The 26791-nt window shown below is 28.5% G+C and overlaps 5 protein-coding genes across 11 annotated transcripts; 2 read left to right on the forward strand and 3 right to left on the reverse strand.

The window, feature by feature from the left end:
* Positions 1-5023: 5023 nt before the first annotated feature.
* LOC127065566 (protein croquemort) lies at positions 5024-11219 on the reverse strand. 3 transcript variants are annotated; one of them, XM_050998074.1, is made up of 9 exons: positions 10909-11219; positions 7492-7627; positions 7251-7414; positions 7050-7191; positions 6765-6968; positions 6489-6700; positions 6123-6417; positions 5985-6058; positions 5024-5910 (listed from the first exon to the last, which is right to left on the reverse strand). In XM_050998074.1, the coding sequence occupies exons 2-9, from the start codon at positions 7606-7608 to the stop codon at positions 5643-5645; spliced, it is 1476 nt and encodes a 491-aa protein (XP_050854031.1). In that variant the 5' UTR covers positions 7609-7627; positions 10909-11219; the 3' UTR covers positions 5024-5642. The 3 variants fall into 3 exon arrangements, with proteins under 3 accessions (XP_050854031.1, XP_050854029.1, XP_050854030.1); XM_050998072.1 differs by lacking the exon at positions 10909-11219 and adding an exon at positions 9418-9867; XM_050998073.1 differs by lacking the exon at positions 10909-11219 and adding an exon at positions 7740-8509.
* A 354-nt stretch (positions 11220-11573) lies between these two features.
* Positions 11574-14680, reverse strand: LOC127065569 (intraflagellar transport protein 57 homolog). 2 transcript variants are annotated; one of them, XM_050998083.1, is made up of 8 exons: positions 14578-14680; positions 13435-13606; positions 13072-13353; positions 12840-13005; positions 12640-12748; positions 12363-12559; positions 12156-12300; positions 11574-12079 (listed from the first exon to the last, which is right to left on the reverse strand). In XM_050998083.1, exons 1-8 carry the CDS (start codon positions 14663-14665, stop codon positions 11913-11915), a joined length of 1326 nt encoding a protein of 441 aa, XP_050854040.1. In that variant the 5' UTR covers positions 14666-14680; the 3' UTR covers positions 11574-11912. The 2 variants fall into 2 exon arrangements, with proteins under 2 accessions (XP_050854040.1, XP_050854041.1); XM_050998084.1 differs by having other exon boundaries at positions 11576-12079; positions 13435-13584; positions 14578-14654.
* Positions 14681-14802: 122 nt separating this feature from the next.
* On the forward strand, positions 14803-18515 carry LOC127065572 (uncharacterized). Of its 4 annotated transcripts, none has more exons than XM_050998090.1 (5): positions 14803-15776; positions 15987-16129; positions 17523-17702; positions 17775-17940; positions 18027-18515. In XM_050998090.1, the coding sequence occupies exons 2-5, from the start codon at positions 16018-16020 to the stop codon at positions 18226-18228; spliced, it is 660 nt and encodes a 219-aa protein (XP_050854047.1). In that variant the 5' UTR covers positions 14803-15776; positions 15987-16017; the 3' UTR covers positions 18229-18515. The 4 variants fall into 4 exon arrangements, with proteins under 4 accessions (XP_050854047.1, XP_050854048.1, XP_050854046.1 ...); XM_050998091.1 differs by having other exon boundaries at positions 14803-15753; XM_050998089.1 differs by having other exon boundaries at positions 14803-15402.
* Positions 18516-18662: 147 nt separating this feature from the next.
* Positions 18663-20126, reverse strand: LOC127065577 (peptidyl-prolyl cis-trans isomerase NIMA-interacting 4). Its single transcript, XM_050998097.1, has 4 exons — positions 19399-20126; positions 19188-19308; positions 18979-19098; positions 18663-18897 (listed from the first exon to the last, which is right to left on the reverse strand). The coding sequence occupies exons 2-4, from the start codon at positions 19290-19292 to the stop codon at positions 18739-18741; spliced, it is 384 nt and encodes a 127-aa protein (XP_050854054.1). The 5' UTR covers positions 19293-19308; positions 19399-20126; the 3' UTR covers positions 18663-18738.
* On the forward strand, positions 19339-25719 carry LOC127065559 (cullin-4A). Its single transcript, XM_050998038.1, has 12 exons — positions 19339-19455; positions 20308-20717; positions 21863-22226; positions 22327-22515; positions 22614-22760; positions 22876-23062; positions 23166-23358; positions 23459-23760; positions 23840-24070; positions 24140-24418; positions 24498-24650; positions 24725-25719. Exons 2-12 carry the CDS (start codon positions 20396-20398, stop codon positions 24818-24820), a joined length of 2463 nt encoding a protein of 820 aa, XP_050853995.1. The 5' UTR covers positions 19339-19455; positions 20308-20395; the 3' UTR covers positions 24821-25719.
* The last annotated feature ends 1072 nt before the right edge of the window (positions 25720-26791 follow it).

Below are 26791 nucleotides of genomic sequence, written 5' to 3' on the forward strand. Positions count from 1 at the left end.
ATATATCTTTTTCGTTACCTTATACGATACAACCTCACGTCCTTTTTTTTTCTCCGACCTCACTATTCTCGTTTGCAGATTTGTTTTACAGCGATAAAATATCTTTGAAGTAGTTGCGCAGTTGAAACATTTTTCTTCTTTTTCCCCTTTTTTTTTTGACATTTTCAAACATTTCACTGCGGCTTCTTTTCTTTTTTTTTTCTTTTTCTTTTTTTTTAGAAACCTTTTTCTCGCTCGCTCGCTCGCTCTCTCTCTATCTCTTTCTCTTTTTCTCTCTCTTTTATTCTCTTTTTTATTATCTCTTATTCCGCGTAAGAACGGCGCAAATTATACAGATCTTTGTAAATAATCAAGAAAAAAATTTGTTGAACTAATTTTTTGCAAATAAAAAAAAATAGAAAATATAAAAGATGGATGAAATTGAAAATATATATAAATAAGAAAGCATATGTCATGAGAAAAAAGAAAAAATGAATTTCTGAATATTTAACATCCATGAATTGCAAGAATTGCTTACTCTTTTTCTAGGTCTCTGCTAGTCTTCCTCCTTCTCTCTTTCTTCTTTTCATCCTTCTTTTTTAAGGATTTCAAAAATTCAAAAAGATGCATAGTAGATGTAATTACAGCTCGGAGTAATTAATTCTTGCACTTGTATATATGTACTTTCTCAAGGATCAATATATACGTACGAAGAAATTCTTTACACGATAAGAAATAAAGAATTCTTTTTATTGCCGTAAATTAAAAAAAAATGAAGAATAAATAAATAAATAAATAAAAAATTGCGAACACTCTCTAATAATTATTACAATTAATAATTCTTGAATAATTAAAAAAATTAGTAATTGAAACAATGAGATTTAAACTTTTAAACCTTATCGGTTTAGTACGTAAATAATAAAACGGTATAATAATTATGTTTTTATCAAAATAATAAAACTTACCATTACGGCGCTGTGTCGGCTTTATTTATTTTCGTTTCTTTTAGCTCCTAAAAAAACTGTCCTTTTTCTTTCTGTCACTCACGATAAGAAACCGATCTATCAATCATTCCTAGCTTTATAAACCTTTCACGCAAGAAAATCTTTTCTGATAACCGTCCCATTATTGTAACTTTACCTTATCATTGTAAAGTCATCCTCAACTAGTCTTCCTTTGACAAAGAGGTCCACCTTACACTTTTGATATAGTTATCGGCATTAAATCGGTTATTTAATATTAAACGATGATAAATTAGAAAGGGATATACATAAATACATAAATCTGTCTGACACAGCGTATTAAGTACTACATCATGCAATTGTGAAAAATTAAAATCATTTTGTAATCAGTTTAATCCGTCGATAATTATTTACTCGGAATATTCTTAATTTGATGTGATCTTTTAAACAGATATAGAAATTAGTTCATCCTAAAGAATTTGTATAACTACTTAAAAATAAATCCTTTTGAAGAAGCTTCTCAGATTCCGTATTTGTAATTCAATAATAAATCTGCATATTTAAATTTTGATCACTTTATATTTTCTTTAGGTATTTAAAGTTCCTTTTTAAAAGAAAATACTTTAAAGACAGAACTATATTTCATCGAGAACGAGATAGCCGTTAATAAAAGTTTTTCGTCAATTTATAAAATAAAATGATTAACAGGAATATATTTAATTTTGCATTATCTTTTAAACTGACACAATGAATTAATGATATTCGATTTTTCACTTGATCTTGAAAAATTTGTATGATCATTTAAAAAATGTATTCTTTTAAAAAAAAGGCTCTTCAGATCCGATTCGATAATTTAATAAAATTCGCATTCTTACGAATTTTCATCGCTCTATTTTCCAGATTTAACATTAGAACTATTAACAATTATTTCGGTATATTAAAATATATATCGTATATATGTTTCAAAAGAAAAAATTGATAAATTTATATAACAGAAGAAAAATAATAATACCTTGTAGTAGAAATTTGAATAAACGACTTGAAACTGGTCACATCTTAACTGCTTGGTAAACGTAGCGTTGAAATTTTTTTCTTCTTTCTTTTTTTCTTCAAAAAAACTTATCAAACATAATCCCTGTATAATTTCATTAAGAACGGAATAACCGTTTGTAAGTTTTTCGTCTTTTGCATAAAATGTACATATAAAAAGTGAATAAACATTATTTTAATGGTAAAGTTCAAGCGCAATAGCGGTTGCGTGTGTGCACGAAAGTTATGAATGATGGATCGTTCTGTTTACAAAAGGTAGCGCATCGACTATATGGAAATAGAAGTCGTGCAAACGTCATGATTAATATGATCAGAGCAAACTGCTATGGAATACTAGATGTTGTTCAAAAATATACGATCTGATGTATGTGTATATCTATATGTAAAAATAATATTGGACATCTACTCGTTCAATTGTTTGCTATTAAGTTACATATACAATAATATTCTTCGTTTCAATTCTAAAGTTTTATTAAAATCTAAAACTTTTTCGCGCTAATATATCTCGAGAACTATGAATAATTTATGATATTGACACTTAGCATCTTTTTTTTGCTATTATACCGTATTATGATATAACTGTATGAAATAGATGGCTTGTATTTTTAATTCACTATATTACCGATAAATGGTAAGAATATCGATTGAGAATATAGGATTTTATTCAACAGCGGATAACTCAATTTTCATTTTCTTTAGTAACTACTCTCCAATCGGCAATAATGTTGAAAACGTATTTCGCAACATTTATAAATATTTTTACTAATTAATAATTGTCTTATAAAAATTCTAGTCTCTTCACTAAGCACGTTGAAAAAGCAGATCATTACGAAATGGCAAATTATTACAAATTATCGGTGTCCGATTATTAATGCGAATACGGAATAAGAGAGCTGCGATGTTTACTGCTTAAAATACAACGGCTGACTAATTGTTTATCTCCCATCGAAGTCCTTCGAACCTTGTTTCTTCGTCATTGTTTATATGACTGGCCTGAATAAAAACGAGTACTAAAAGTCGTACGAACTAAAATAAAAGATAAAAATTATATTATATTAACGTTGTATTAACGCGTATATGTTTCAATGAAAGCGAATTTTTGTAAAACTTGTATATACTCTTGATTATTACAAATTATCGTTCTACGATTATTAATATGGATAGAGTATTCTACAATGCTATGCGTATCTTAAATAAATGTTAAATAATCGAAGGAAATGCTTATATCTAATATGCGAGTACGGAATAAGAGAACTGCGATGTTTATTACTTGAAATATAACGATTGACTAATTGTTTATGACCTATCGAAGTCTTTCAAACCTTGTTTCTTCGTCATTGTTTATATGACTGGCCTGAATAAAAACGAGTACTAAAAGTCGTACGAACTAAAATAAAAGATAAAAATTATATTATATTAACGTTGTATTAACGCGTATATGTTTCAATGAAAGCGAATTTTTGTAAAACTTGTATATACTCTTGATTATTACAAATTATCGTTCTACGATTATTAATATGGATAGAGTATTCTACAATGCTATGCGTATCTTAAATAAATGTTAAATAATCGAAGGAAATGCTTATATCTAATATGCGAATGCGGAATAAGAGAACTGCGATGTTTATTACTCGAAGTATAAGGACTGACTAATTGTTTATGACCCATCGAAGTCCTTCAATCTTCTTTCTTCGTCATTGTTTATACGACTGGCCTGAATAAAAACGAGTACTAAAAGTCATACGAACTAAAATAAACGATAAAAATTATTTTATATTAACGTTGTATTAACGCGTATATGTTTCAATGAAAGCGAATTTTTGTAAAACTTGTATATACTCTTGATTATTATAAATTATCATTCTACGATTATTAATATGGATAGAGTATTCTACAATGCTACGCGTATCTTAAATAAATGTTAAATATTCGAAGGAAATGCTTATATCTAATATGCGAGTACGGAGTAAGAGAACTGCGATGTTTATTGCTCGAAGTATAAGGACTGACTAATTGTTTATGACCCATCGAAGTCCTTCAATCTTCTTTCTTCGTCATTGTTTATACGACTGGCCTTAATAAAAACGAGTATTAAAAGTCGTACGAACTGAAATATAAAATGAAAATTATTTTATATTAACGTTGTATTAACGCGTATATGTTTCAATAAAAGCGAATTTTTGTAAAACGTGTATATATTCTTGATTATTACAAATTATCGTTCTACGATTATTAATATTGATAGATTATTCTACAATCCTATGCGTATCTTAAATGAATGTTAAATAATCGAAGGAAATGCTTATATCTAATATGCGAGTACGGAATAAGAGCACTGCGATGTTTATTGCTTGAAATACCACGGCTGACTAATTGTTTATGACCTATCGAAGTCCTTCGAATCTTGTTTCTCGGTTATTGTTTGTATGATTGGCCTTTAATGAAAACAAGTATTAGTAGTAAACCTAAAAACAAAAATAAACATTTAACCGACTGCGACATTTATCAATTCAGTCTTCTCTCGTAATCCGGCGGATAAACGTCGAAGTTTTCTCTTTCCGAACATTTGAAATTAATACTTTTGGTAATATAATTAGTATTTAAACATTTCTAATTTCTCTTAAGTGAAGCTCTTATGCGGGTAGGAACAAATCGATCTCGATTTGGATAGTTTCGCTGTCGTTGAAGTCCCATACGCTATAAACGATAGATGGTGAACGGCCTTAATGAAGAAATTAAAACCAGCATATACTACAGCGAAGATAAATGCAGATAATTCATCGGTGAATGTGTAAGACTTTTATCTTTATCTCCATTCTATTAATTAATTATAATTAGTTTTCGTAATTAGTTTTTCGAATGAAAAAATTATTGTAGAACTAACGAATTTTATATTTCAATTTTGAGAGAAACTCGAAAAATTTAGTTATAGTCGCTGTCGTACGAACATCGCTAAATGTACTTTTTTATTCTTACAGTCGATAATAACAAGCATTAAAAACAATCGAATTAATAATATTTTGTTATAATCATTATTTTAAGAAGAATTATTATTTTATTGAGAAAACACATAATACTATAAAACAGCTCTCTTTATATTTTTAATTAAACTTTTGCATATAAACATTAAAAGCACACTTGCTGTTTATCACAGATATTACGGTGACTGAAGCACCAAAGTGTACTGCACTTATAATAAATTTCTCATAGATAATTTAATCATGATTTTTTAATTCCTAAACGTTATAATATCTATTTTCATAATTTCTATATCTCTGTATTACTTCTGATATATATATATATATATATATATATATATATATATTTATATACCAACTAACTAACATTTTACATTGCATCAATATAGTCTTTAGTAATCATATATTCTCTGAATATATTTTTATAGTTTAATAATAGGCACTTCATTATCGCTCTAAAGATTTTAATGTTTTAACATTTTATAATTAACGATTCATATAGATTAGCATATGAAAACTTTTAAATCACTGTTGTAGCCATCAACCAGAGATATAAAACTATTATAATATATAAGACAGTGTTGGCAGTAAAAATATGCTTTCGTGCATACAAAATAAAGCTAAATTATAGCTTTAATACTTTTACTGTGTCTATTTCTAATTAAAATGTTGATCATTCATCGATTCTATCGACATGATTCGTATCATTTCTAGATAATAGTACTTGGTTGTCTTCTGTGTACCATCTCCGATTAATAAAAATAAAAACACCAATGAAACTTATTAAGATTCCTATACCAGCAATACCAAGACAAGTAACAAGTCCCAATGTTGGTAATGTCAATAAAAATTTAACTTTACTAGCATAACTAGGAGTTAAAATAGCTTCTTGTGTAAACCACATCATAGGCATATATGTTTTACGTACATGTTTAAATATACTGAAAATCAAAATATCTCATATAGCACTATTATTTCTAATTAACCTGCAAAACTTTATGAAAATATTATTTACCTCATTCCATTGATTGAGTCCACCATAAGATTTAATTGTAACTGTGCTTTCACTTCCAATGGTACACCAGTTTTCTATAGAAGTTTAGTTTGTAATAATTATAAAACTTATACTTTAAAAAATATAATGAATACTTACTGGTTCAATAGTTACAAACGTCTCATGCTTTTCTCTAGTAGGTTTCAATCCTTTTACTGCATTTCCATAACTACTGTCTGCTAAATAAAAATGTGGCAAACTAATAAATGCTGGTGCTCCATATTTACATTTTGCCACATTTAATATTCCAGATGGTTCACATTTTTCACTCATGCAATAACATTTTCGTGACTTTACATTATCGCCATTATCTAACATAGTTGCATCGGAAATAAATTTACTACCTTTTAAGCCTTGGTATAGAGATTCATTTTGATATGTCAATCTTACATACCTATAACAATTTGGATTGTAAAAAGATACAATTAATAATTTAACTATTATTAATTAGACCTGTATACATACGTGCAAATGTCAGGTATAAATATATCTGCAGTTTTATTATTCTTCAGAGGTGGCCACAAATCTCCATTTGTACCACCTATTATCGCACAAGAATTTTTATAATAATTTGTTTTATTTTTAAAATTCCACTCTTTAACAATTCCCATTTCAAATATATTATTTGCTCCAGTTAACATATTAAATGTTCCATCAAAAGTGTCTGAATTATTTCTCTAAGGGAAAATAAATGAGAAATCAGTAATATTTTTTATCATTCATATAATTCATTGTACACACCTCATAAAACCAGCCAAATTTAGTAAAGGGTATAATTGATATGTTAAACTTTTTTGCTATAACAAGTAATTCATCCTTATAACCATCAAATAGGAGTTCACCAACAGATTTTGTCATTGTTAAACCTCTTCCTAAACTCATTATTAATTTATTAGCAATTTCACGTACTAATTTCGATTTATTTGTCATCATTTGTCCCATTGTCTATAATTACATTTGAACGTATTAAAAAAAAAATAATTATTAGTCCTAATAAAACTAGAATAATTTTTAATCAAAACTTACTACCACAACTGGATCTAAATTAGTTACTTTATCTGTCAATTTTCCATTAGATAAATTTTCATCAAAATACCATACTTTTCTCCTTTGAAATGTTACAGTTCCATTGTCATTCCAGACTTGGTTTATCTTGTAGTCAACTTCTCTGTAAATTTTATATAATATACCAGGATTAAATATATAAAAAATATTCCCTAAATGTACCTAAACACATATGGTCCCATTTCAACAAGTTCTGGCTTTACATTGAGAGGATGATTAAAGACATCAGGATTGATCCAATTGAAAAAATAAAATTTGAGATACATTGGTATAGGTGTTTCCTTCCAAAGATTATAAATAGTCGAAGTTGGCGTCAATGTTAGTTCCTAGAAATAGATATTAGTTACTAATAACAAATTATTTATATAAAATTATTAAGACTATATATATATCTAAAACTTACTCGTAATAAGAACCAATTAAAAATGGAAGACCAAAATGCTGCTGCAATTGCCCCAAGCAATATTAATATCAGACCAATAATAATGATTATAATAAATTTTATAGAAGATTGCTTCATCTTTGTTGTCGGTACAATGCTGAAAAAAAACTTTAATGAGACATCTTATTCAAATAATAATTATAGAAGTATCTTATAAGATAATATGGTAATGACAGTATTATATTTTTATCAGAAACTTATTAGCTTACATGTGGTCATCGAAGTCTTCCTCAGAATATAAATTAGTTACTGATTCTGTAGACATGATTAATATTTTTTGTCTACGATATTACAATATGACTCATTTGAAGCTCATAAATTTAATTAATCGTGTAAATATAAAAAAATTGGAAATCAAAAGAAAAATATCATTCATAAATATGTACATAACATGGTCTGTACATATTACACACAATGTATCAAATGCACACTGAGATAATCATTAGTTAATACTCTTTTTAGACATATGACTTATAAAAATCTTAAAGAATTAACAACAACTCATAACATATTTCGTACATAAAAAACAATATTACAATTCAAATCAAATTAGTATTATTTCTACCATAATTGTTATTTCACGTTAAAAATGCATAACATTAAAATAAATTAATCTAATTTACAAACGTCAAATATTGTAATTATGCATTGTTAATTACAACTTCACAACTACGACTCTCACAGAAAGATTTATTTACAATTATAGCAACTGACTGAATAGTTGCTTCTAATTGGCGTATAAACGATAGCATGAAAGATGGCGCTTCGATAGCGCGAATATTCAAACAGTAAAAAATGTCACATCTGACGCATCTCACGTCTAATCGTTCTCTTTTTTTCATAGTAATAATTACCAATCGTATCTCCTACCGTTTATTACTAAGCTATTTATATGAATCATACATTATTAGCAAAATAGTTACTTTGTAGAATTATTTTTTCACTAATCGTGACTATATTTTTACAATAGTTCGTAAATTGCTAAAAAAAAGATGTAATTGTAATTCTTTAGCTAATTATTAGCTGAAAATATATTGTCGAATATATTACATTTCTTAGATTTTTGAATATTTATAATAATTCGTAGCAATCTATTTTTCAATGATGATAATATACATATATTTAATAATCTATCTTTCACATCAAAAATAAATATTTCTCGAAGAGATACTAAAAATGTCAAACTTCTTTTTGCTTATTGTAATACAAATTTTGCCGTAAAATAATATTACGCAAAAGATCTATTCTTCCACCGAGTGTATCATCAAGATTTTTAAAAATATACATCTATCAAATGTTCAAAACTCATCTTTCAGCAGGAAGAAAGACATTATTTTTATCGCGCGATAAAAATCCAAGATACTTTTACCGAAGATAAGAAATCTTTAGATTTATTCGTAGGAAGAGAACAAAAATAGATAAGACTGACCACTCTATTTATCAAAATTATTTCAAGGATACCGGACTGTATCAGAATTTTTCTCGATTTAATGCCACGCGTTCATTTACACGAACATTTTTCTTATATGGCTACATGCTTCGATTAATATCACCTTTTAATATAAACTGTTTCAATAAAATATGAAGGTATTAACAAAAATATTGTAATAATATTATCATAATATAATTGTGATATTAAACGATTAACAAGATAAAATGATGTAAACGATATTTTTTACTCATTAAACAAAAGCATCTTTAAACAATATCCATTGTATCTCATTTAATTTCTTGTAAATTATAATAGCATTGCGTAATTATTCTTTGAATGCTAATCATCATCTTATATATATGAACATATATATATATATATAACGCGAGTGATATAAGTATAATGAATCATGATCTTATTTTATATATGAATGATAATCTAAAGGACAGTCTTACTAGACAGTCGAAGTAATATCCTTCCCATTCCTTGTTTTCATCTCCAATTGATCACTACTCATTTTTACAAAATAATAGGCAATCACGCAACTATACTTAAAGGAGGAAATCGTTAACTGACGAAGATTTATTCCGCACGGCTATAAGATGATAACTGATAGAGATGCGAGCTAACATTTCTCTTGGACATTAATACTTCTTTATTTATCATATCCTTCCGTGAAAATATTGATCGAGAAAACTAGTTTTTTTTTAATGAATACATATACTCTGTAATCTTTGACATGATTGACATAATGCATATAAAAGAATCCATAAGAATTAAACGCAAAAAATCATATAATGACAAACAATTGTTATTATCATTATTACGTGCCGTTCGAAGTTCAAAATTATTCAGCATTGAAAAGTATAAAAGCCATGACTAATCGTAAGAGATAATTAATGTATATACATACGTAAATTATTCATTTTAATTAATGATGATCGTTAAATTTATTAATTCATTGCAACGAAAAGTTTTTTGTTTGAATAATTTTATAATTATATAATTATTAAATGTTTAGGCAATTATTTTTGCTTGCGCATTTCAGTTTTTATCATTTGAAATTAAAGCAAATCGTGAATGCTATTTATAATTCATCAAATTATCTCGTGGATGCACCTCCGCTTTCTCTGGTTATCGTCTCTCTTTATTTCTACTCTGTCTCTTTCTTTCTAATATACATGCTTTCACAAATCAATGATCTTCTTTTCAGAATATAAGTACAGAATAATTTTTTCTAATCTTTCTATTTCATATATACATATATATATATTTTTTTATACAACTTCATCTTAATATTTTCACTTTTTTATGTTAAATACGTCATTATATAGCGAAGTGAAAGCACGGAAAAGTTTCTTTTGTACGTGTGTGAAAGAAACACATCTACTCCTTACTTATATAAATACACATATTTACCACGAAGTCACGTATCCTGTTCAATAAAGAAATTATTTCTCTCTCTCTCTCTCTCTCTCTCTCTCTCCTCCCTCTCTCTTTCGAGAGAGAAAGAGAGAGAGAAAGAGAGAGAGAAAGAGAGAGCCTAATAATAAAAGTTGCGAGTATAATATTATATCATATATAGAGAGAGAAAGAAAGAATCCATAATATATTCATTTTTTATAATAATATAAACTATCACTACAGATAATTATCGTGAACGATTATGAAAACTTAACAAACAATCTATAATAATTAAAATTAACAATAATAATTATATCATAGTAAATATCATTTTTTCTCAAAATAATAATCAATTTCATTATTATGAATAATTTTCATTATAATGATTATATGTTCTATTCGCAATATTTTTATAATCGCAAAATAAATAATGTTTTTATTCATACAAATATTATAAAACTTTAATAAACTAAAAATAATCATAAACAATAATTATAAAAAAAACATTTTTATAATTAGGAATTAATTTGTGAAATAAATACCTGCTGAAAAATTGTTTCGTTGTAATTCGACAATTATAGTTTTAATATTGCCGGTATAGTGTTCACTACTATTTAATACAAACTGTTACAATGCAACCTATTCTTGAGGATAATTAAACGAAAGCATTCAATATGACAAATAAGAGCACGCTACTTTCCACAGTGACTTGACCGCGCGAACTTTCGTCCGACGACTACAGAGTCTACTCTAAACGACGTACGGAAGATTTGATAGTTGGAGTAGGGATTTCATGCTCGATTAAAATAATGTTTCTTAATTTTCGAAGCAAGTGGGGGATTCGTATAACAGTCCGTATCAGATTGACGACCAATTTCTTCAATTTTATTATACGTTTCTACATATTTATGATACTATGTTTTATTTTTATGAATAAATAATGATGTGTAATATATTTTTATTAACGTTAATAGAACTTAAAACTGAAAGAGGAAAAAAAAGTGTTAAGAGTAAATCTGGATAAAAGAAAAATTAAAAAACATCTTTTGAGTGTAATGACGTCATATCATTAGTAAAAATATTTTATATACTAATTTTAATACTTTTCAATATCACTTTTTTATTTCAATGAATTTAGAAAATATCTATATAAATCACATATTATTCCATATAATTATTTTGGAATAATATACGAGATTAAAATTCAATGCAATATTGTTGGGAATATTGGAAGATATTATTTGTTTTATCATACGAATTTTTTGAATTTATACAATTCGCATTTATACTTGCAAATGATAAATATTTTAGATTCAACAATGTGTTTATAATATGATGATTTTAACATTTATACTAGATAAATATGCTGATATACATTATGATATAAATATTTATACTTTGGTATGATGGATTTATATTATTGCAAACTCTAAACTACATTAAATATTTGTTAAACTATATATTACTATAAAATATCACACAGTGGACGGATTAATAATCAATAAAATAACCTTGTTATACATGTATATGTATAGAGATGATTCGTTTAAATAATTACAGTGCTACTAGTGCTATTCATATCCTCTTGAAGTTGTGTACGATCTCTTACTCTTGCACACATCAAACTATATTCTAACACTCCTATGCGAATATTCATTTCAGATATTTCATTCTTCATTTTTGTAATAGTTTTCTTTATATTTATCAATGGTGCTATGAAAGAAATAATGATTATGTAATACTATGAATTATTTTCTTCAAAAATTTACGTTTTATAGAGTATAATTACTTCCGTCAGTCATACTAGATCCCCTCTCATCCATTTCTTTCTTCATGTGTTCTAATTCCTCTGTTAATTTATTCAATACTCTTGTTCTTTCTGTTACACCACCACTAACATCTCGGTACTGTTCCTTAACTTTTGATAAATCATCCTAAAACAAAATAAAGTTATATAAATAAAATAATAACGTGAATTTTATTTTTATGTACTAACTTGAAGTATTCTATATTCATTTAAAATGGGCTCCAGTTGTCTATTTAAATAAATTTCTCGTGTTTTAATTTTATCTAATACGTTTGTTATTTCAAGATATAGCTTATCTAATTGCCCTTTAGTACCAGATAAATTTGTTGTAATATCTGAACGTAATTGTTTCATTTGATCTATATGTAAACGCCAATCTCTTGAATCTGTAAAGAAAATATTATTGTATTATCAATTAAGTATATTTATTTTACCATTAAGGATACTTTAAAAATGTAATTCTTACCTGTTTTTACAGTTACTTTTAATTGTGGTAGAACTCTTTCTAGCTCCAATTGCCACTCTTCCCTATTTGTTTTTGACTCTAAAATATTTTCAGGCTTGTACATTTCATTCTAAAACAATTTTATAATTATAGACGTAATATAAATAATTATAGACAATAAAAAACTTAATGCCATATCTGAAGCAGAAAACTTAATTAACCATATTCTGATTATATAGTTTTGTTATATCATCCACGTGTAAAATATCGTCATCCTCATCATCATATTCAGCCATCATTTCTTCTTCGACTTTCTCTAAAATTAATTCTGCATCATCTTCTTCTATTTCTGGTTCAGGTGTTTCTTCGTCAGGTATAATTTCTGCTCTGTAGATATGATATAATATAATTTGTGATGCAATGATATTAATATAAATGACACTTGAACCTTACTTTTTCCACTTGAATTTTTGTACTTTTATAGCATTATCTGCTAGATTATCTAATACATAGATAGCATGTTCTCCAGTTCCTTGCTTTAATTTATTTGGTGGAAATTCTACCGGAATATCAATCTCTCTAAGATAATCCAGTATCAATGATATTGTAGAATTAGGATCATCAGATTCTTGTGGAGGTTCAAAATGTTTACCAGCTTTTCTAATTAACCATGCAGCCAAAGAAGTAAATGTATAAAACTGTTCTCCTGGATTTATTGGTATGGCAAAATAATGCCTATTAAATATTCAATGATAATTTCAATTAGTATTTATTTATTATAAAAATTTCACATGTAAAACTTCACACAAAACTTACCTAGTTATAGGTTTCATTCTTAATTCTTGTACAAATTCAATATCATAGTTTAATAATTTTAATTTCTCTAATAAATCTTCCATTCGAATATGTACAACATACAAAGCAGATAAAGCTGATTCATCTTCCAGAATAATTTTTGAATTATCTCTAAACATTTTTGTAATATAATCTTTATAATTAAGACAAAATATTAATGATAATCACAACGACGATGTAAAAGTTTATATATGTGAATAATTTACTGACAGTTTTATTTCAATGCCAACATTTTTATCATTATTATAAAACATTACGTTTACATAATAGGAAATGTTCACGAAAACATTATTAACTATTTTTATTCTTCTTTTTTTGATAGTACAAATAAGAAATGACAAGAAACGTTCATTTCGATAAACAGGAATAAACTATTTACGATGCACCTGCGCCTTTTTATCGTTTCCTTTTTTAATTACCGACTGAGATTACCTTATTTTATCACTCATGGTAAGATAGAAAAAAAATTTCATGAAGTTTAATATTTACTGCCAGTAAGTAAGGAAAACACCTTTAAATACAATCATTAATACGATCATTAATTATCTGTTGTGAATAAATTGCACAAAGTGTAATATGTCAGTAAATATAACCAAAATTTAAAGGAATATACTACTTGATACAATATATCTATGTAATTACAATAAATCTTTCTAATTCTATCGAAAGCAATAACCAATTAAGATTATTCTGTAATTTTATATGCCTATTTCGTGAAATATTTAATTTATACGAGTATAAAAGATAAGAAATGATGCATACAAATAAAATATTACATTATTGAAAACCATACGAAAAGATATCATAAAAGCTGTGTTTTTAGGTGACCTACATTGTATCTACAAGTACCATTACACCTAACGGTACTTTGAATATAAGTTTCCAATCATTCTCACGAACCACCTCATTTAAAAAAATATCTCGTTTAAATTATAATATTTATATAAACATATATAATAGAAATTTATTTTGAATTTATCTTGATTTTTTAAAACAATAAACGAAGATTTTATCAAGTAGCAAATAGGTTAAAAAATGTTGACTTTGTCTTTGGACGTTCAGTGAATCGTTAGTTGCGAAAATAATGGAAAGAATGTTACCTACTTAGAATTCCAAAAGCATGTAAGCGAAAGTTCAGGTTTCTTAGGGAATGATTGTCAAATATAGGATCAAGTAAGTTAAACAAACACATATGTATACCGTGTACCGACAACACTACGTTAATTTTTTCGGCATATGCATCTATTTCTTCCGGGAAATACTTTCCCTATTCCCTTCCGAAGGAACTTTCTCAAAATACTTTTCATATCCCTCATTAATTTTAATGCGATACAGCGATAATTCATATAATGTATTCAGGTCATTTTAATTAACAATAAAGAATCTAACTACCGAGAGAAATAGCGCGAAATTTGAATTGTCCAATACGCATTCTTCACTGAAGATAAAAAAGACATTTGAAATAAATAATGATATAAGAAGAAAGAACATGAGAGAGAGAGAGAGAGAGAGAGAGAGAGAGAGAGAGAGAGAGAGAGAGAGAGAGAACTGACAACTTTTCCTAACTGTACACGAACTTTCGATAAAGTATCAGAAAGGATGGGAGAAAAAATTGAAAAAGAAATTGAAAGATCATTGAAAAGAAAAGTATTCGGTTAAAGGAATTGATCATAGTAAAGAATATCGATGAGAGTGATTCTCCGTGGAGTGTATTTAATAAGAGAAAGAAGTGGAGGAAGGAAGGTAAATTGAAAGGGAGACCGGACATGTCGCGTCCCGCTTGTAAGACGAAAACGAGAAGGTATCGAACTCGGTCGACCACCCGTCGAAAATGCCTCTACGAGATCGTAAAAGTGCCGCGTGTCCTCTTTGTGTATATATAGGGGTACCATGAAGAAACCACTGCAGTTCTTCAACGAACGTTCTTTGGTGAGCATCTACAGAAATTAACTACTTTCCTGTCACATTTCTTTTTTTACTTTTTTTCTCTCATATTTCTCTTCTTTTTTTTTCTTTTTTTTTATTCTTTGTTTTTTTTTTTTTTCTTTCTTTCGTTAGTTCGCGCCAATTTTTTTGTGCTTAATCGATATCAAGACGTTTCGAGATAAATTTCGATTTAATATTTCGATATTCGATTGTTCATTTTACATTTTGATAACACTTTACATTCTCTTTATTTTTTTTTTCCTTTTTTTTCGTTCTCAAGTACAGTTGGAATTGTCATCTGTGTTGAATTGTCGCTCTTTGAAACCGGTTAAAAAGAAAGTCGCTTCTTTGGAAGTAAGGGCATTTATAAGCGATAGGTATCGATTGAGTATAATTTTTTTTTATTCCCAATCTTTTTCTTTTGAACGTTTCTTTCATAAAAAAATTTTAAGTAGAAAAGTCAAATTACAAAATTAAACTATACGATGATCATCGGTTGTTTAATTAATTGATTATTTCTGAATTTAATTTGTTCTCATAATGAAGACAAAAAGAGAGACACGAAACAAAACATTAATTATTTGCAGATTCATTCTTCGACTCATAGGACAGAAGAAAATGATAAAGTTTCTTCTCCTAGGTGCATTCGTGGCCCTATCGGCTGCACAATTTCAGCCCCAACCAACTGGAAGGATTCTGGAACCACCCATACCAGCATTGTGCGCACAACGTGAGTACTCTTAAATTTATTTTTATATTTAAACATTTATATAAAAAAGAATTTAATCCTGTTTAACTTCTCCATTGTTTACCGATAATTTATTGATACGGAAAGAAATTGATGTTCGAAGGAACGATCTCCGTAAAAGAAAAAATAACAAAAAAAACTGAATGCAATCTCATCGGATTACTGATGCTATAAAAATAATATCAATGAAAAAAAAAAAGCAGTCGATAGAAAAAAAATATTAAACTCTTTACTACCTGTAAAAGGGTGTGGCCTTGTAAGAAGGTCAAGGTCTCTACCTGGTTCAAACAGGTTAAACTAAGAGCCATGTCCTACAGATCATAATAATCTCTAACTATCTTTCCTTTTTAAATTAAATAGAACATGAAATATAAGAATAAACATTTTTTTATGCTTAACTTAAAAATAATTTGATAAATATATACGATGTAAATATGCAAAGTTGTACGCGTGCACGTTCCGGCTCGACGAAATGTGTGTTAATTGACGGAAGAAGGATACACAAATGAGTTTCTCATTGATATCAACACTTTTATAGAAAGTATGTACGACTTATCTACGTACGTGTTGGTATGAACAATGTTACGTGTCGTGAAACGCGAACGAATTTGAATTTTTAATGTTATCGCGGCTATATATGGTCAATGTAAGCCATCGAGGAATGTCAACTGGCACTTTCTCCTCCCTTTTGCTTTACCTGATGATTAACAAGATGACAAAGTTAAAGGGCGTTGACGCGCATATCATCATATGCAATCTTCGTGCTTCACTTTCCAAAAATACAAACCCTCGATTTATCGTTTAATAAACGAATGAATCTTTTTTCTCTATCTATGATATACCGAATGCATATTGATATATACAGCTAACTAAAAAGATACCGGTAGTTAGTGCCACATTAACATTTATGGTATCGAAACACCGTAGAAAAGAAATACTCTTATCACGTATTCCGAATGCAATTTATGGAAGACTTTCTTATTCTTTATTTGGGAAAGTAGTTCCACAATTAGCATAGACCTTACAGTGCCAATGCCTAGGTCGTGACTATAGACTTGGAGGTCACAAAAGACGACACTGATTTCGCAACTTTCACTTTAGAAGAATTGACATTTTCGTCGCGATGCTTTTGTTTACGAATGGAGAAAAAATTGTTTATTTATGAAATTAATATTCTTCTTTGGTTTTGTTTTTCAAAGGCTACTGCAATTCAATTTGTCAAATGTTAATCATAATTAGGAGATTCTTCCGTTTAATTACGGAAAAAAATTAAAAAAAAAAAAAAAAAAAAAAAAAAAAAAGAACGCGAAACAAGATATACATGCACGAAAGTAAGAAAAATAAAGCAGAAAGATATTACGATATATTTTTTTAGGAACAATTCACGAACGCTTTAACGGAAAGGGTTACTATTATTCGTGGGCTGATCCTAGAACAAATGGACAAGAAGTCGACTGGCTTGCGGGTAGAAATTTTTGTAGACAGCGATGCATGGACCTTGTATCTTTGGAAACTTCGGCAGAAAATGAATTCATCAAGAGCCGCATTGTTCAAAGTACTCTTATCTTTCTTATATACTTCCGATCGAATAACATTTAAATCTACGAAGGAACAAATTTTTTTTTAGATAAAGTGAAATACATTTGGACATCCGGTCGTCTCTGTGACTTTAAAGGGTGCGACAGGCCAGATCTTCAACCACTTCATATAAATGGTTGGTTCTGGACAGCTGAATTGCAAAAACTTGCACCAACTAATGATCGCAATCAAAACGATTGGTCCGAGAGCGGCGGGTAAGTGACGATATATAAACTGATATATATATTTCAGAATTAAAAAATATTAATATGACTTTTTGAATTTAATATTTTTATATCAGTATTGGCAAGCCTCAACCCGATAATCGTGAGGCCATCCAAGGTGGTGCTCCAGAAAATTGTTTGGCTGTTCTTAATCAATTTTATAATGATGGTGTTAATTGGCATGATGTTGCTTGCCATCATAAGAAACCATGGGTATGCGAAGAGAATGATTCTCTTTTAAAATACGTTCGTTTTACCAATCCAAATCTCCGCGTTTAACTTTAAAATTTAAATGAAAATGTGACGAGTGGATAGACCATTATTATTTCAACTGTTACTCTTTTAAATTATAAGATTTCATAAGATTAAGTAACGCGACTGAATAGTGTGTAGCGCGATTATATTTATTGCAACAATTATTTCATTACTAAGTGCATTACTCATGTCACAGTACATTGTATGAGATATACTGATTCAAGCACATTGTTTTCTTCATACAATTTCAAAATACATGGAACATATTCGTATGAATATTCATATCATAGTCCATAAATATCATTAATATTTATCCTTTTCATATAACTAGTTTCACATCCAAAAAGATTCACAATAAATCTTTGAGGCACAAGTTATGAAATACATAAGAAAGATTATGTGAATATACATATATTTAATCTTATATTACTGGTAAATATAGAAAGTTATTTCAGAAATACCACGTAAAAAACTTTTAATAATCTTGTAATTTAACAATCAAACGAATACAAATGAAATCTTACTACTATAAGATTATTTTTTACCTTCTACCATTATTATATGATAACCAAACTTCGTTTTAACTGGAGGATCCGTATAAATTGGAGAACTTAAATTAGAAATGGGCAGTGCAAAAGCTGCTTCTTGAAAAGGTCCAACCATAGAACCACGCGTCATCCATCCAAGATCCCCCTTAGAATACAATATGGATAAGTACATTTTACTTTTATATTAAAATAATATAAGTGAAGAAAGAAAAGAAACATTTAGTACCCCAGATCGTGCTTTGTCTTCGCTATATGTTGCTGCTACTTCATTAAACTTTTGTCCAGCCTTTAGTTTTTCCATAGCTTCCAATATCTTAGATTGCTTTTCACATAATATGTGCCTAACCTATACGAATCAATGAATTATATATAAAAGTATTCTATTGAACGAAGTATAAATACAAACATTGATTATATATATATATGTAAACATACTTTTACAGTAGATCCACCTTTTTTTTCTGCTTTTTCTCCTTTTCCACTTTCTTCCGAATTTTTGGATTTACCAGCTTTACCGCCGGCGTTCTTTTTTGGTGGCATTCTTCAATATTCGAAGCTATGAAAAATGTGTTAAAGATAACATGAATGACGTCATCAATCATTGAATAAAACCTAGATACGAGCTTTTATTTTCCTCTCTACTAACCTCTATTTTCAATCACACAAATCACAGGTCCACATAAGTTTATAAACGATGTAGAAGGTATGTAAATTTGTCAATAAAAGTAACAATCATCGTCGTTTCGTTGCAGAGTAATTTCAACTTTCGAAAAGATCAGTAATCTCACGTGTATTCGATCTCACTAGATTTACTTTAAATTCATACGAATTCGTTAAAAACGTGAACAACATTACATCATTGTGATACACCATTACTATATGGGTGTGTATAACGTCGCGGAAACGTTATGCTCACTTAGAACTCTTGTTTATAATAGTTAAATTAAGATGATAAACTGTGATCAAACTTCGTATAATCGCGAACACTCTCTCACTTGATGATCATCAACATTCATCTTTTGACATTTGCAAAATAAGTTCGCAGAACATCGATACATTTTCAAGCTAAGTAATTGGGAAAAAAAAAATATAGATAGAGAAAAATAGTGAATATATAAACGAAGGAAGAACAAATGAATAGTTCGTAGAAAAGAAATTTGTTTTGAATGAAAGAAACGAAAATTGAATTACGTTTGAAATATCAGCGGAATAATAACGAAAAGAGTAACGTTAATATCGCAATATCGACGCGCACGCGCAGTCGAGACGTCTCTCGTCGGCAGGCAATTGTCTCTCGGGAGATCCGTCACATATATGCATGTAGAGTACGTCCATATCGGGGGATAAATAAGAGCTTTTCCGCTCTCTTTCTCTGTCTCTTTCTCTTTCTCTTTTTCTTTCTTTTTCTCGAAAGTTGTATCGAAAAGGTACCTGATTAAAAAAAAAAAAAAAAAAAAAAAAAACAAAAAAGGAGAAGAAGAAAAAGAAAAAAGAAAGAAAACTACCGCGCGTGCGAGAAGTGGAAAGTGTGAGATACGATACTTCGTTTATTTAGCTTTGGAGTGCTTCACGAAGAAACGGCAAATAAACGAGTGGCTTTAAACCATCGATGCCGAGGGCCAGCGGCCGTGTGATGCGCGCATATGTCTAGACTCGGAGGTACCCAGGTTCTGGGCACAGCACAGCAGGTGAAGAGGACAACCGCCGAGCACACGGCGGTGCTTAACTTTGTTGGTGCCAAACGCAGCAAGCTGTCGTCTGCGGTCTCGCTTACAGAGATCGACGATATCGAGAAGATGACGGATACGGCCGCGGCGGCCACGGCCACGACCGATACCACACAGAAGAGGGCGAATTTTTCGGCGTTGACCGTTGCCAATCCGAATGGCGTAAGCAAGATTTCGCCAAGCTTAGCAAGTGCAAAGCCTGGCTCCGCGAGGAAGCTTGTCATCAAGAATTTCAAAAGTAAGAAAGGGTATACGGATGGGACGACTTAACCTCAAAGCAGCGCTTTTACTCTTCTTCTGTTATCCCTTAATCTTTCTTTTTCTGTCACATTGACTTTCTATATTTTATTTTTTCTTTAACTTTTACACACACATATGCATTTTTTTTATTTATTTGCTTTATTATCATTATCTCTTATCTTTATTTCTAATTTTATAATATAAAATTTGTTCCGATTCCTTACTATCGTTTCTTTCCGCTCTCTCTCTTTTTCTCTCTGTTACTTTATATCTTTTTTTTTTTTGTTTATTTCACCATCTACAATCTTTCTTCTCGCATATATCGCACCCTTCTAATAATTTTGATGACTCCGTCGAAAATTTTTAACGTCCTTCTTTTGTAACTAATAATAGGAGAACGACATAACCTATCCTGGCATCAATGCAAATTCATTGTCCGCACTTTAAACTGATGTTATGAATTTTAGGATTTTCATCGTTTGCTTCTCAACATTTTGCGTCTTTAATTATTTATCCATATAAGATTTTATGTTGTGATATATTTTTTTTCTCGATGAATTTCGTAAAATTTCATCATTGTCATACGTTCTTTAACGAGACGGGTTAATATTCTATAAATGAATCTACGTCGTTTTTATTTTATTTTTTGAAAACAATTTTGTAAAGATTTGAAATGAAACATATATAAAGTCATGTACATATTCTATGTTATGCTTTAGTCTTTTATAGATAATAAAGTGATGGCAATGAAATTTATAGTAAAAAATATGTTAGAAAGTTTTTTATAAAGCGTTTATGTTATTTTCATGTGACATTTTTGTACACAATGTTGTTTTTCTGGAATGATCTGCAGCTATGAACATACATGAGATATCTAAAAATACATTTGTTCTAATGTATGTGTAAATCATGTACATGTGCTTTGCACTTGATATCAATTTATATAAACATGAGCAGGAAATACTTCATTATAAAAATTTTAAAAATAAATTGAAATATTAAAAAATATTTGTGCTTTCATGCATGTATCAAAGAATTACATTTTGTGGATTATAGTCTCTTTAAATGAAGCTTAAATGAAGAATAAAAAATTTCTATAAATATTCATAAATATCAATAAGTTATTGTATCATGTTTCTGTAGATAAACCAAAATTACCAGAAAATTATCAAGAACAAACATGGGAAAAGCTGCAAGAAGCTGTAATTGCCATACAAACAAGCAAAAGCATTCGTTATTCTTTAGAAGAACTTTACCAAGCTGTTGAGAACATGTGTAATCACAAAATGGCATCAACTCTTTATGCCAATTTAACAATACTGACAGAATCACATGTTAAAGCTAACATTGAACAGTTTTTGGCAGAATCCATGGATAGACATATATTTTTGAAAAAAATGAATGAATGTTGGCAATCACATTGCAGGCAAATGATTATGATAAGAAGTATCTTTTTGTACCTGGATAGAACATATGTGTTACAAAATCCAAGTATATCTTCAATTTGGTAGGCATTTCTTAAAATAGTACAATAAAAGTTATTTGATATTTGTACTAATGTGCTTAGTATACTACTAATGTAATTGTTTTTTTGCATATGTTTCTAGGGATATGGGATTACATTTGTTTAGATTACACATAGTACTGAATAATTTGGTGCAAACTCGTACTGTTGAAGGGTTACTTATGTTAATTGAAAAAGAACGACAAGGGGATACAGTGGATAGAACTCTTTTAAAATCGTTATTAAGAATGTTGTCTGATTTACAAATTTACCAAGAGGCCTTTGAATCTAAGTATGTATCATACTAATTTACTATGCTAACATATTTATACTATATAATAATATAGAATTCTTTCTTCATAATGTATTATAAATAACTATATTTCATAGGTTCCTGGTAGCAACAGAGAGATTGTATGCAGCAGAGGGCCAAAGGTTAATGAATGAGCATGACGTTCCTGAATATTTAGCACATGTAGACAAACGCCTACAAGAAGAAAATGAACGTTTATTACATTATCTTGATACATCAACAAAGTATGTATTCTTGCAATTATTGTTATTGTTATAATAAGTGTACTTAATATTTTATAACTAAATAATATTACATATATAATATTACTCAATAACTAAAAATATAATTTGTTTTCAGATGGTCTCTTATACATACGGTTGAGAAACAATTATTGTCCGAACATATTTCAAGTATTCTACAGAAGGGTTTAAGTGGTTTATTAGATGAAAATAGAATTAGCGATTTATCATTACTTTATAATTTATATAGTCGAGTAAAAAATGGTCTCGTCGAACTTTGTCTCAATTTTAATTGTTACATAAAGGTGTGTATATTGTTAAGTGTTTAATTTATATTTATATTATATTAATTTATATTATATGTAAAATAAGTTATTAAAAAATAATGCAATGGTTTTTGTTTTCTAGAAAAAAGGTAAAACAATAGTTATAGATCCAGAAAAAGATAAAACTATGGTACAGGAACTCTTAGATTTTAAAGATAAAATGGACAATATTGTTAATACGTGTTTTCACAAAAACGAAAAATTTGCTAATAGTTTAAAGGAAGCTTTTGAAGCTTTCATAAATCAAAGAGCAAATAAACCTGCAGAATTAATAGGTACTATATTTAATGAATAGTATATTTCAATGACATTGAGTAATTCAATATTTTTCAAAATAATTAAAAAATTAATGTATATTTTTTGCTTCCTTTGCAGCAAAATTTGTCGATTGTAAACTACGCGCAGGTAATAAAGAAGCCACAGAAGAAGAATTAGAACGATTATTAGATAAAATTATGGTATTATTTCGTTTTATACATGGAAAGGACGTATTCGAAGCTTTTTACAAAAAAGATTTGGCGAAACGTTTACTAGTAGGTAAATCTGCATCTGTTGATGCTGAAAAGTCGATGTTATCTAAATTAAAACAAGAATGTGGTGGAGGATTTACAAGTAAATTAGAAGGAATGTTCAAAGATATGGAACTAAGTAAAGATATTAATATTGCTTTCAAACAGGTAATCCATTATTCAATTGAAAATTTTTAAAGAGAAAATATTCAATTACAACTCAAACTTTTGTTTTTATGATTTATAGTACGCAGGAAATCTGCAACATGAATTATCTGCAAGTAATTTAGACTTAACAGTCTCAATACTTACAATGGGATATTGGCCAACATATCCTGTAATGGAAGTTACACTGCCAACAGAAATGGTGCAGTATCAAGATGTATTTAATAAATTTTACTTAGGAAAGCATAGTGGAAGAAAGTTACAATGGCAACCTACTTTAGGACACTGCGTTTTAAAAGCTTGGTTTAATCAGGTATAATATAGCATAAGTATTATAAAACGTACGATTACGCAAATTTTAATGGCATAATTTTTTTTACAGGGCAATAAAGAACTGCAGGTATCATTGTTTCAAGCATTAGTCTTAATATTATTTAATGATGCTGATAATCTTTCGTTGGAAGATATTAAAGCAGCAACTAACATTGAAGATGGCGAACTTAGAAGAACTTTACAATCTTTGGCTTGTGGGAAAGCTAGAGTTTTACAGAAACATCCACGGGGAAGGGATGTCGCTGACAATGATAGATTTGTTTTTAATGCGGAATTTACGAATAAATTATTCAGAATTAAAATAAATCAAATACAAATGAAAGAAACGGTAAAATCTATATTACATTTTGATAACTAATCCTGTAACTTTTAATTAAAGTTACTTAATTAAATAAATTTATTAACAGAACGAAGAACAAAAAGCAACAGAGGAAAGAGTGTATCAAGACAGACAATATCAAATAGATGCCGCAATTGTCAGGATTATGAAAATGAGAAAAACACTTACGCACAATCTCCTTATTAGTGAATTATACAATCAATTAAAGTTTCCTGTTAAGGTATGCACTTTAATATCATTATAAAACAATAATAGTAAATAACTAATTTTAAATATGTTTCTTCATATAACTAGCCTGCTGACTTAAAGAAGCGGATCGAGTCACTTATAGACAGGGATTACATGGAACGAGATAAAGATAATGCAAATCAGTACAACTATGTCGCGTAACCTGAATCAAATGCCAAAATTACGTCAGATTGGTTCAATTTTACATTTTCTAGTAAAATGAATCAATTAATTTTGGCGCTTGCCTATTGTGAATGTGTAAAGTTGAAGAAAGAAACAAAGAACTCTAACTGGTTAACTGTCAACATGACGTTGCAGCACACAATCAGTTCATAAAAAAAACCTAGAATGGACCTCATTGTTTTGTTTTTTGTAGTAGTGCATACGGACACTGGACAGTTACAGTAATTTTTCAACAGTGCTTTACTGTTATCCTTGTGTTATTTCTAGATTTTGCTAAAAAGGACCATGTGCAAAATATCATCGATAATGCAGCAATTTAAGATGTACCAACAATTTTTTATGCTAAGCAGTTTTTCACAGCATATTAAAAGATAAGCAGATGTAGTGCAAAACAACAAACATAATGTAACACTGTAATAGCTACAATGAAAATAATTTAAGAAATGAGAAACATAATGTACTAATTCTTTAAAAATCGGCGACAGTGCGTTAATTGTAATAGATTTAAACTTTGCACCATATACAACTTTGGAGAAGTTTGGCTTAAATATTCAAAATTATCCTGACACATAAAACTAATATTGAAAGTTAAGATTCTGGAGACCAGATTACACTTACGAATCTCAGTTAAAGCAAGGATAATAACTGTTTACAATAATTACAACAAGAACTTAATTTTACAGTTGAATTTAATAGGCATTGTTGCAGCTGATTTTAGGTATAAAATAAAATAAAGATTTGTACAGTGGAAAAAGTATAGAGGTATGCAAGAAGTATTTTTAATTTACTTTTACTAACACATCGTGTAAAAAGTTTAAGGAAATGTAGAAAAAAAAATCCTTTTATTGAGACGAAATAAATTTCATTTGAACAGATTATATTAAAGGAGATCACTATGCCACACTACTTTGTAAGCATCTCGACATAGTACCTTACAATACGATTCAGTAGTTATGAACGAAGTTTTAACAGAAAATATTATAACAGTTGTGATACAAAGAACATGTTCATCTTTCTTGGGAAAAAGTAATAGGATAACAGAAATTTATTAGTAAATAATAATGAGAAACACTGTGGAAAAAAATATTAACTTTAAATATTAATGTAGGAAAATTAAAAAGAAAATTCTCATTTTTTCAATTGAAACTCTAATATCTCTTCATTGCTTACATTATATGCTTTTTGCATATGTAAGCATATGCAAGAGATATTTATATACTATATTAATACATGTAATTGCAAAAAATGTCTTATTAATATTTATTCTTTACATTCGAACTTGTACTATAACTTCGTATATATCAATTGTTCATTTATAAAAAGAAGTGATGAAAAAAATTAATTTGCTTTTGAAATAAATGTATTTATGTAAATCTTATGAGCTTAATTTTCATGTGAGCCATTAAATTAGCCTGATTAAAAAAGCTTAAAATCCTAGCCAATTCACTACATTAATAATATATAATAATTATAACACATTTATGAAAGAATAATATAGGATTGACAGAAGTCTCCTTTATTTTGTTATAAAAGCGTCTTGTATATGTGTGTGTGTGCGTGCAAGTGTGCGTGGAACGTATGTATATATTACTTTAAATTGAGAAGTGCATTTTCAAGATATACTCTTAATGTCTTCAATATCTACAGTGTTTCATGTTATTATATACTTGTTTTTTCTTTTTTCATTTTATAGATTCAATTTCTGGTGCCTTCCATCATTATATGTATATTATCACCTAGATCTGCTTATTTTTTATTATATTTACTAAATGAATTGAGATATCTATCATATTTTAAGAGAACATTGTAGTCGGTGTTTGTTTTATTATTCTAGAATTAACACAATTATAGATAAATGATTTCTTTGTGTTACACAGGAAAAGGTAATAAAAAAATACGAATATTAATATATAATAAATTATGTATCTGTGTCCTAGGGATCTAACTCTT

This window comes from Vespula vulgaris, chromosome 8 (genome assembly GCF_905475345.1).
Source record: "Vespula vulgaris chromosome 8, iyVesVulg1.1, whole genome shotgun sequence".
In the NCBI taxonomy this organism is placed as follows: Eukaryota; Metazoa; Arthropoda; class Insecta; order Hymenoptera; family Vespidae; genus Vespula; species Vespula vulgaris.

Bases quoted from the DNA above. Each gene is read 5' to 3' on its own strand.
- LOC127065572 (XM_050998088.1), top strand. From the start codon at position 15,940: ATGAAGACAAAAAGAGAGACACGAAACAAAACATTAATTATTTGCAGA. The intron at 17,703-17,774 runs GTACTCTTATCT...ATTTTTTTTTAG, and splicing joins CAAGAGCCGCATTGTTCAAA to ATAAAGTGAAATACATTTGG. The intron at 17,941-18,026 runs GTAAGTGACGAT...TTTTTATATCAG, and splicing joins GATTGGTCCGAGAGCGGCGG to TATTGGCAAGCCTCAACCCG.
- LOC127065577 (XM_050998097.1), bottom strand. From the start codon at position 19,292: ATGCCACCAAAAAAGAACGCCGGCGGTAAAGCTGGTAAATCCAAAAAT. The intron at 19,099-19,187 runs GTATGTTTACAT...TGATTCGTATAG, and splicing joins AAGGTGGATCTACTGTAAAA to GTTAGGCACATATTATGTGA. The intron at 18,898-18,978 runs GTACTAAATGTT...TTGTATTCTAAG, and splicing joins AAGACAAAGCACGATCTGGG to GGGGATCTTGGATGGATGAC.
- LOC127065569 (XM_050998083.1), bottom strand. From the start codon at position 14,665: ATGTGTTTGTTTAACTTACTTGATCCTATATTTGACAATCATTCCCTA. The intron at 13,354-13,434 runs GTAAGTTTTGTG...AATATTTAATAG, and splicing joins AGAATGAAACCTATAACTAG to GCATTATTTTGCCATACCAA. The intron at 12,749-12,839 runs GTTAATTAAGTT...AAATTGTTTTAG, and splicing joins AACTATATAATCAGAATATG to AATGAAATGTACAAGCCTGA.
- LOC127065559 (XM_050998038.1), top strand. From the start codon at position 20,396: ATGTCTAGACTCGGAGGTACCCAGGTTCTGGGCACAGCACAGCAGGTG. The intron at 23,761-23,839 runs GTAATCCATTAT...TATGATTTATAG, and splicing joins TTAATATTGCTTTCAAACAG to TACGCAGGAAATCTGCAACA. The intron at 24,651-24,724 runs GTATGCACTTTA...TCATATAACTAG, and splicing joins AATTAAAGTTTCCTGTTAAG to CCTGCTGACTTAAAGAAGCG.
- LOC127065566 (XM_050998072.1), bottom strand. From the start codon at position 9,479: ATGAGTAGTGATCAATTGGAGATGAAAACAAGGAATGGGAAGGATATT. The intron at 6,701-6,764 runs GTGTGTACAATG...ATTTTCCCTTAG, and splicing joins AATTTGGCTGGTTTTATGAG to AGAAATAATTCAGACACTTT. The intron at 6,059-6,122 runs GTAAGTATTCAT...AAACTTCTATAG, and splicing joins CGTTTGTAACTATTGAACCA to AAAACTGGTGTACCATTGGA.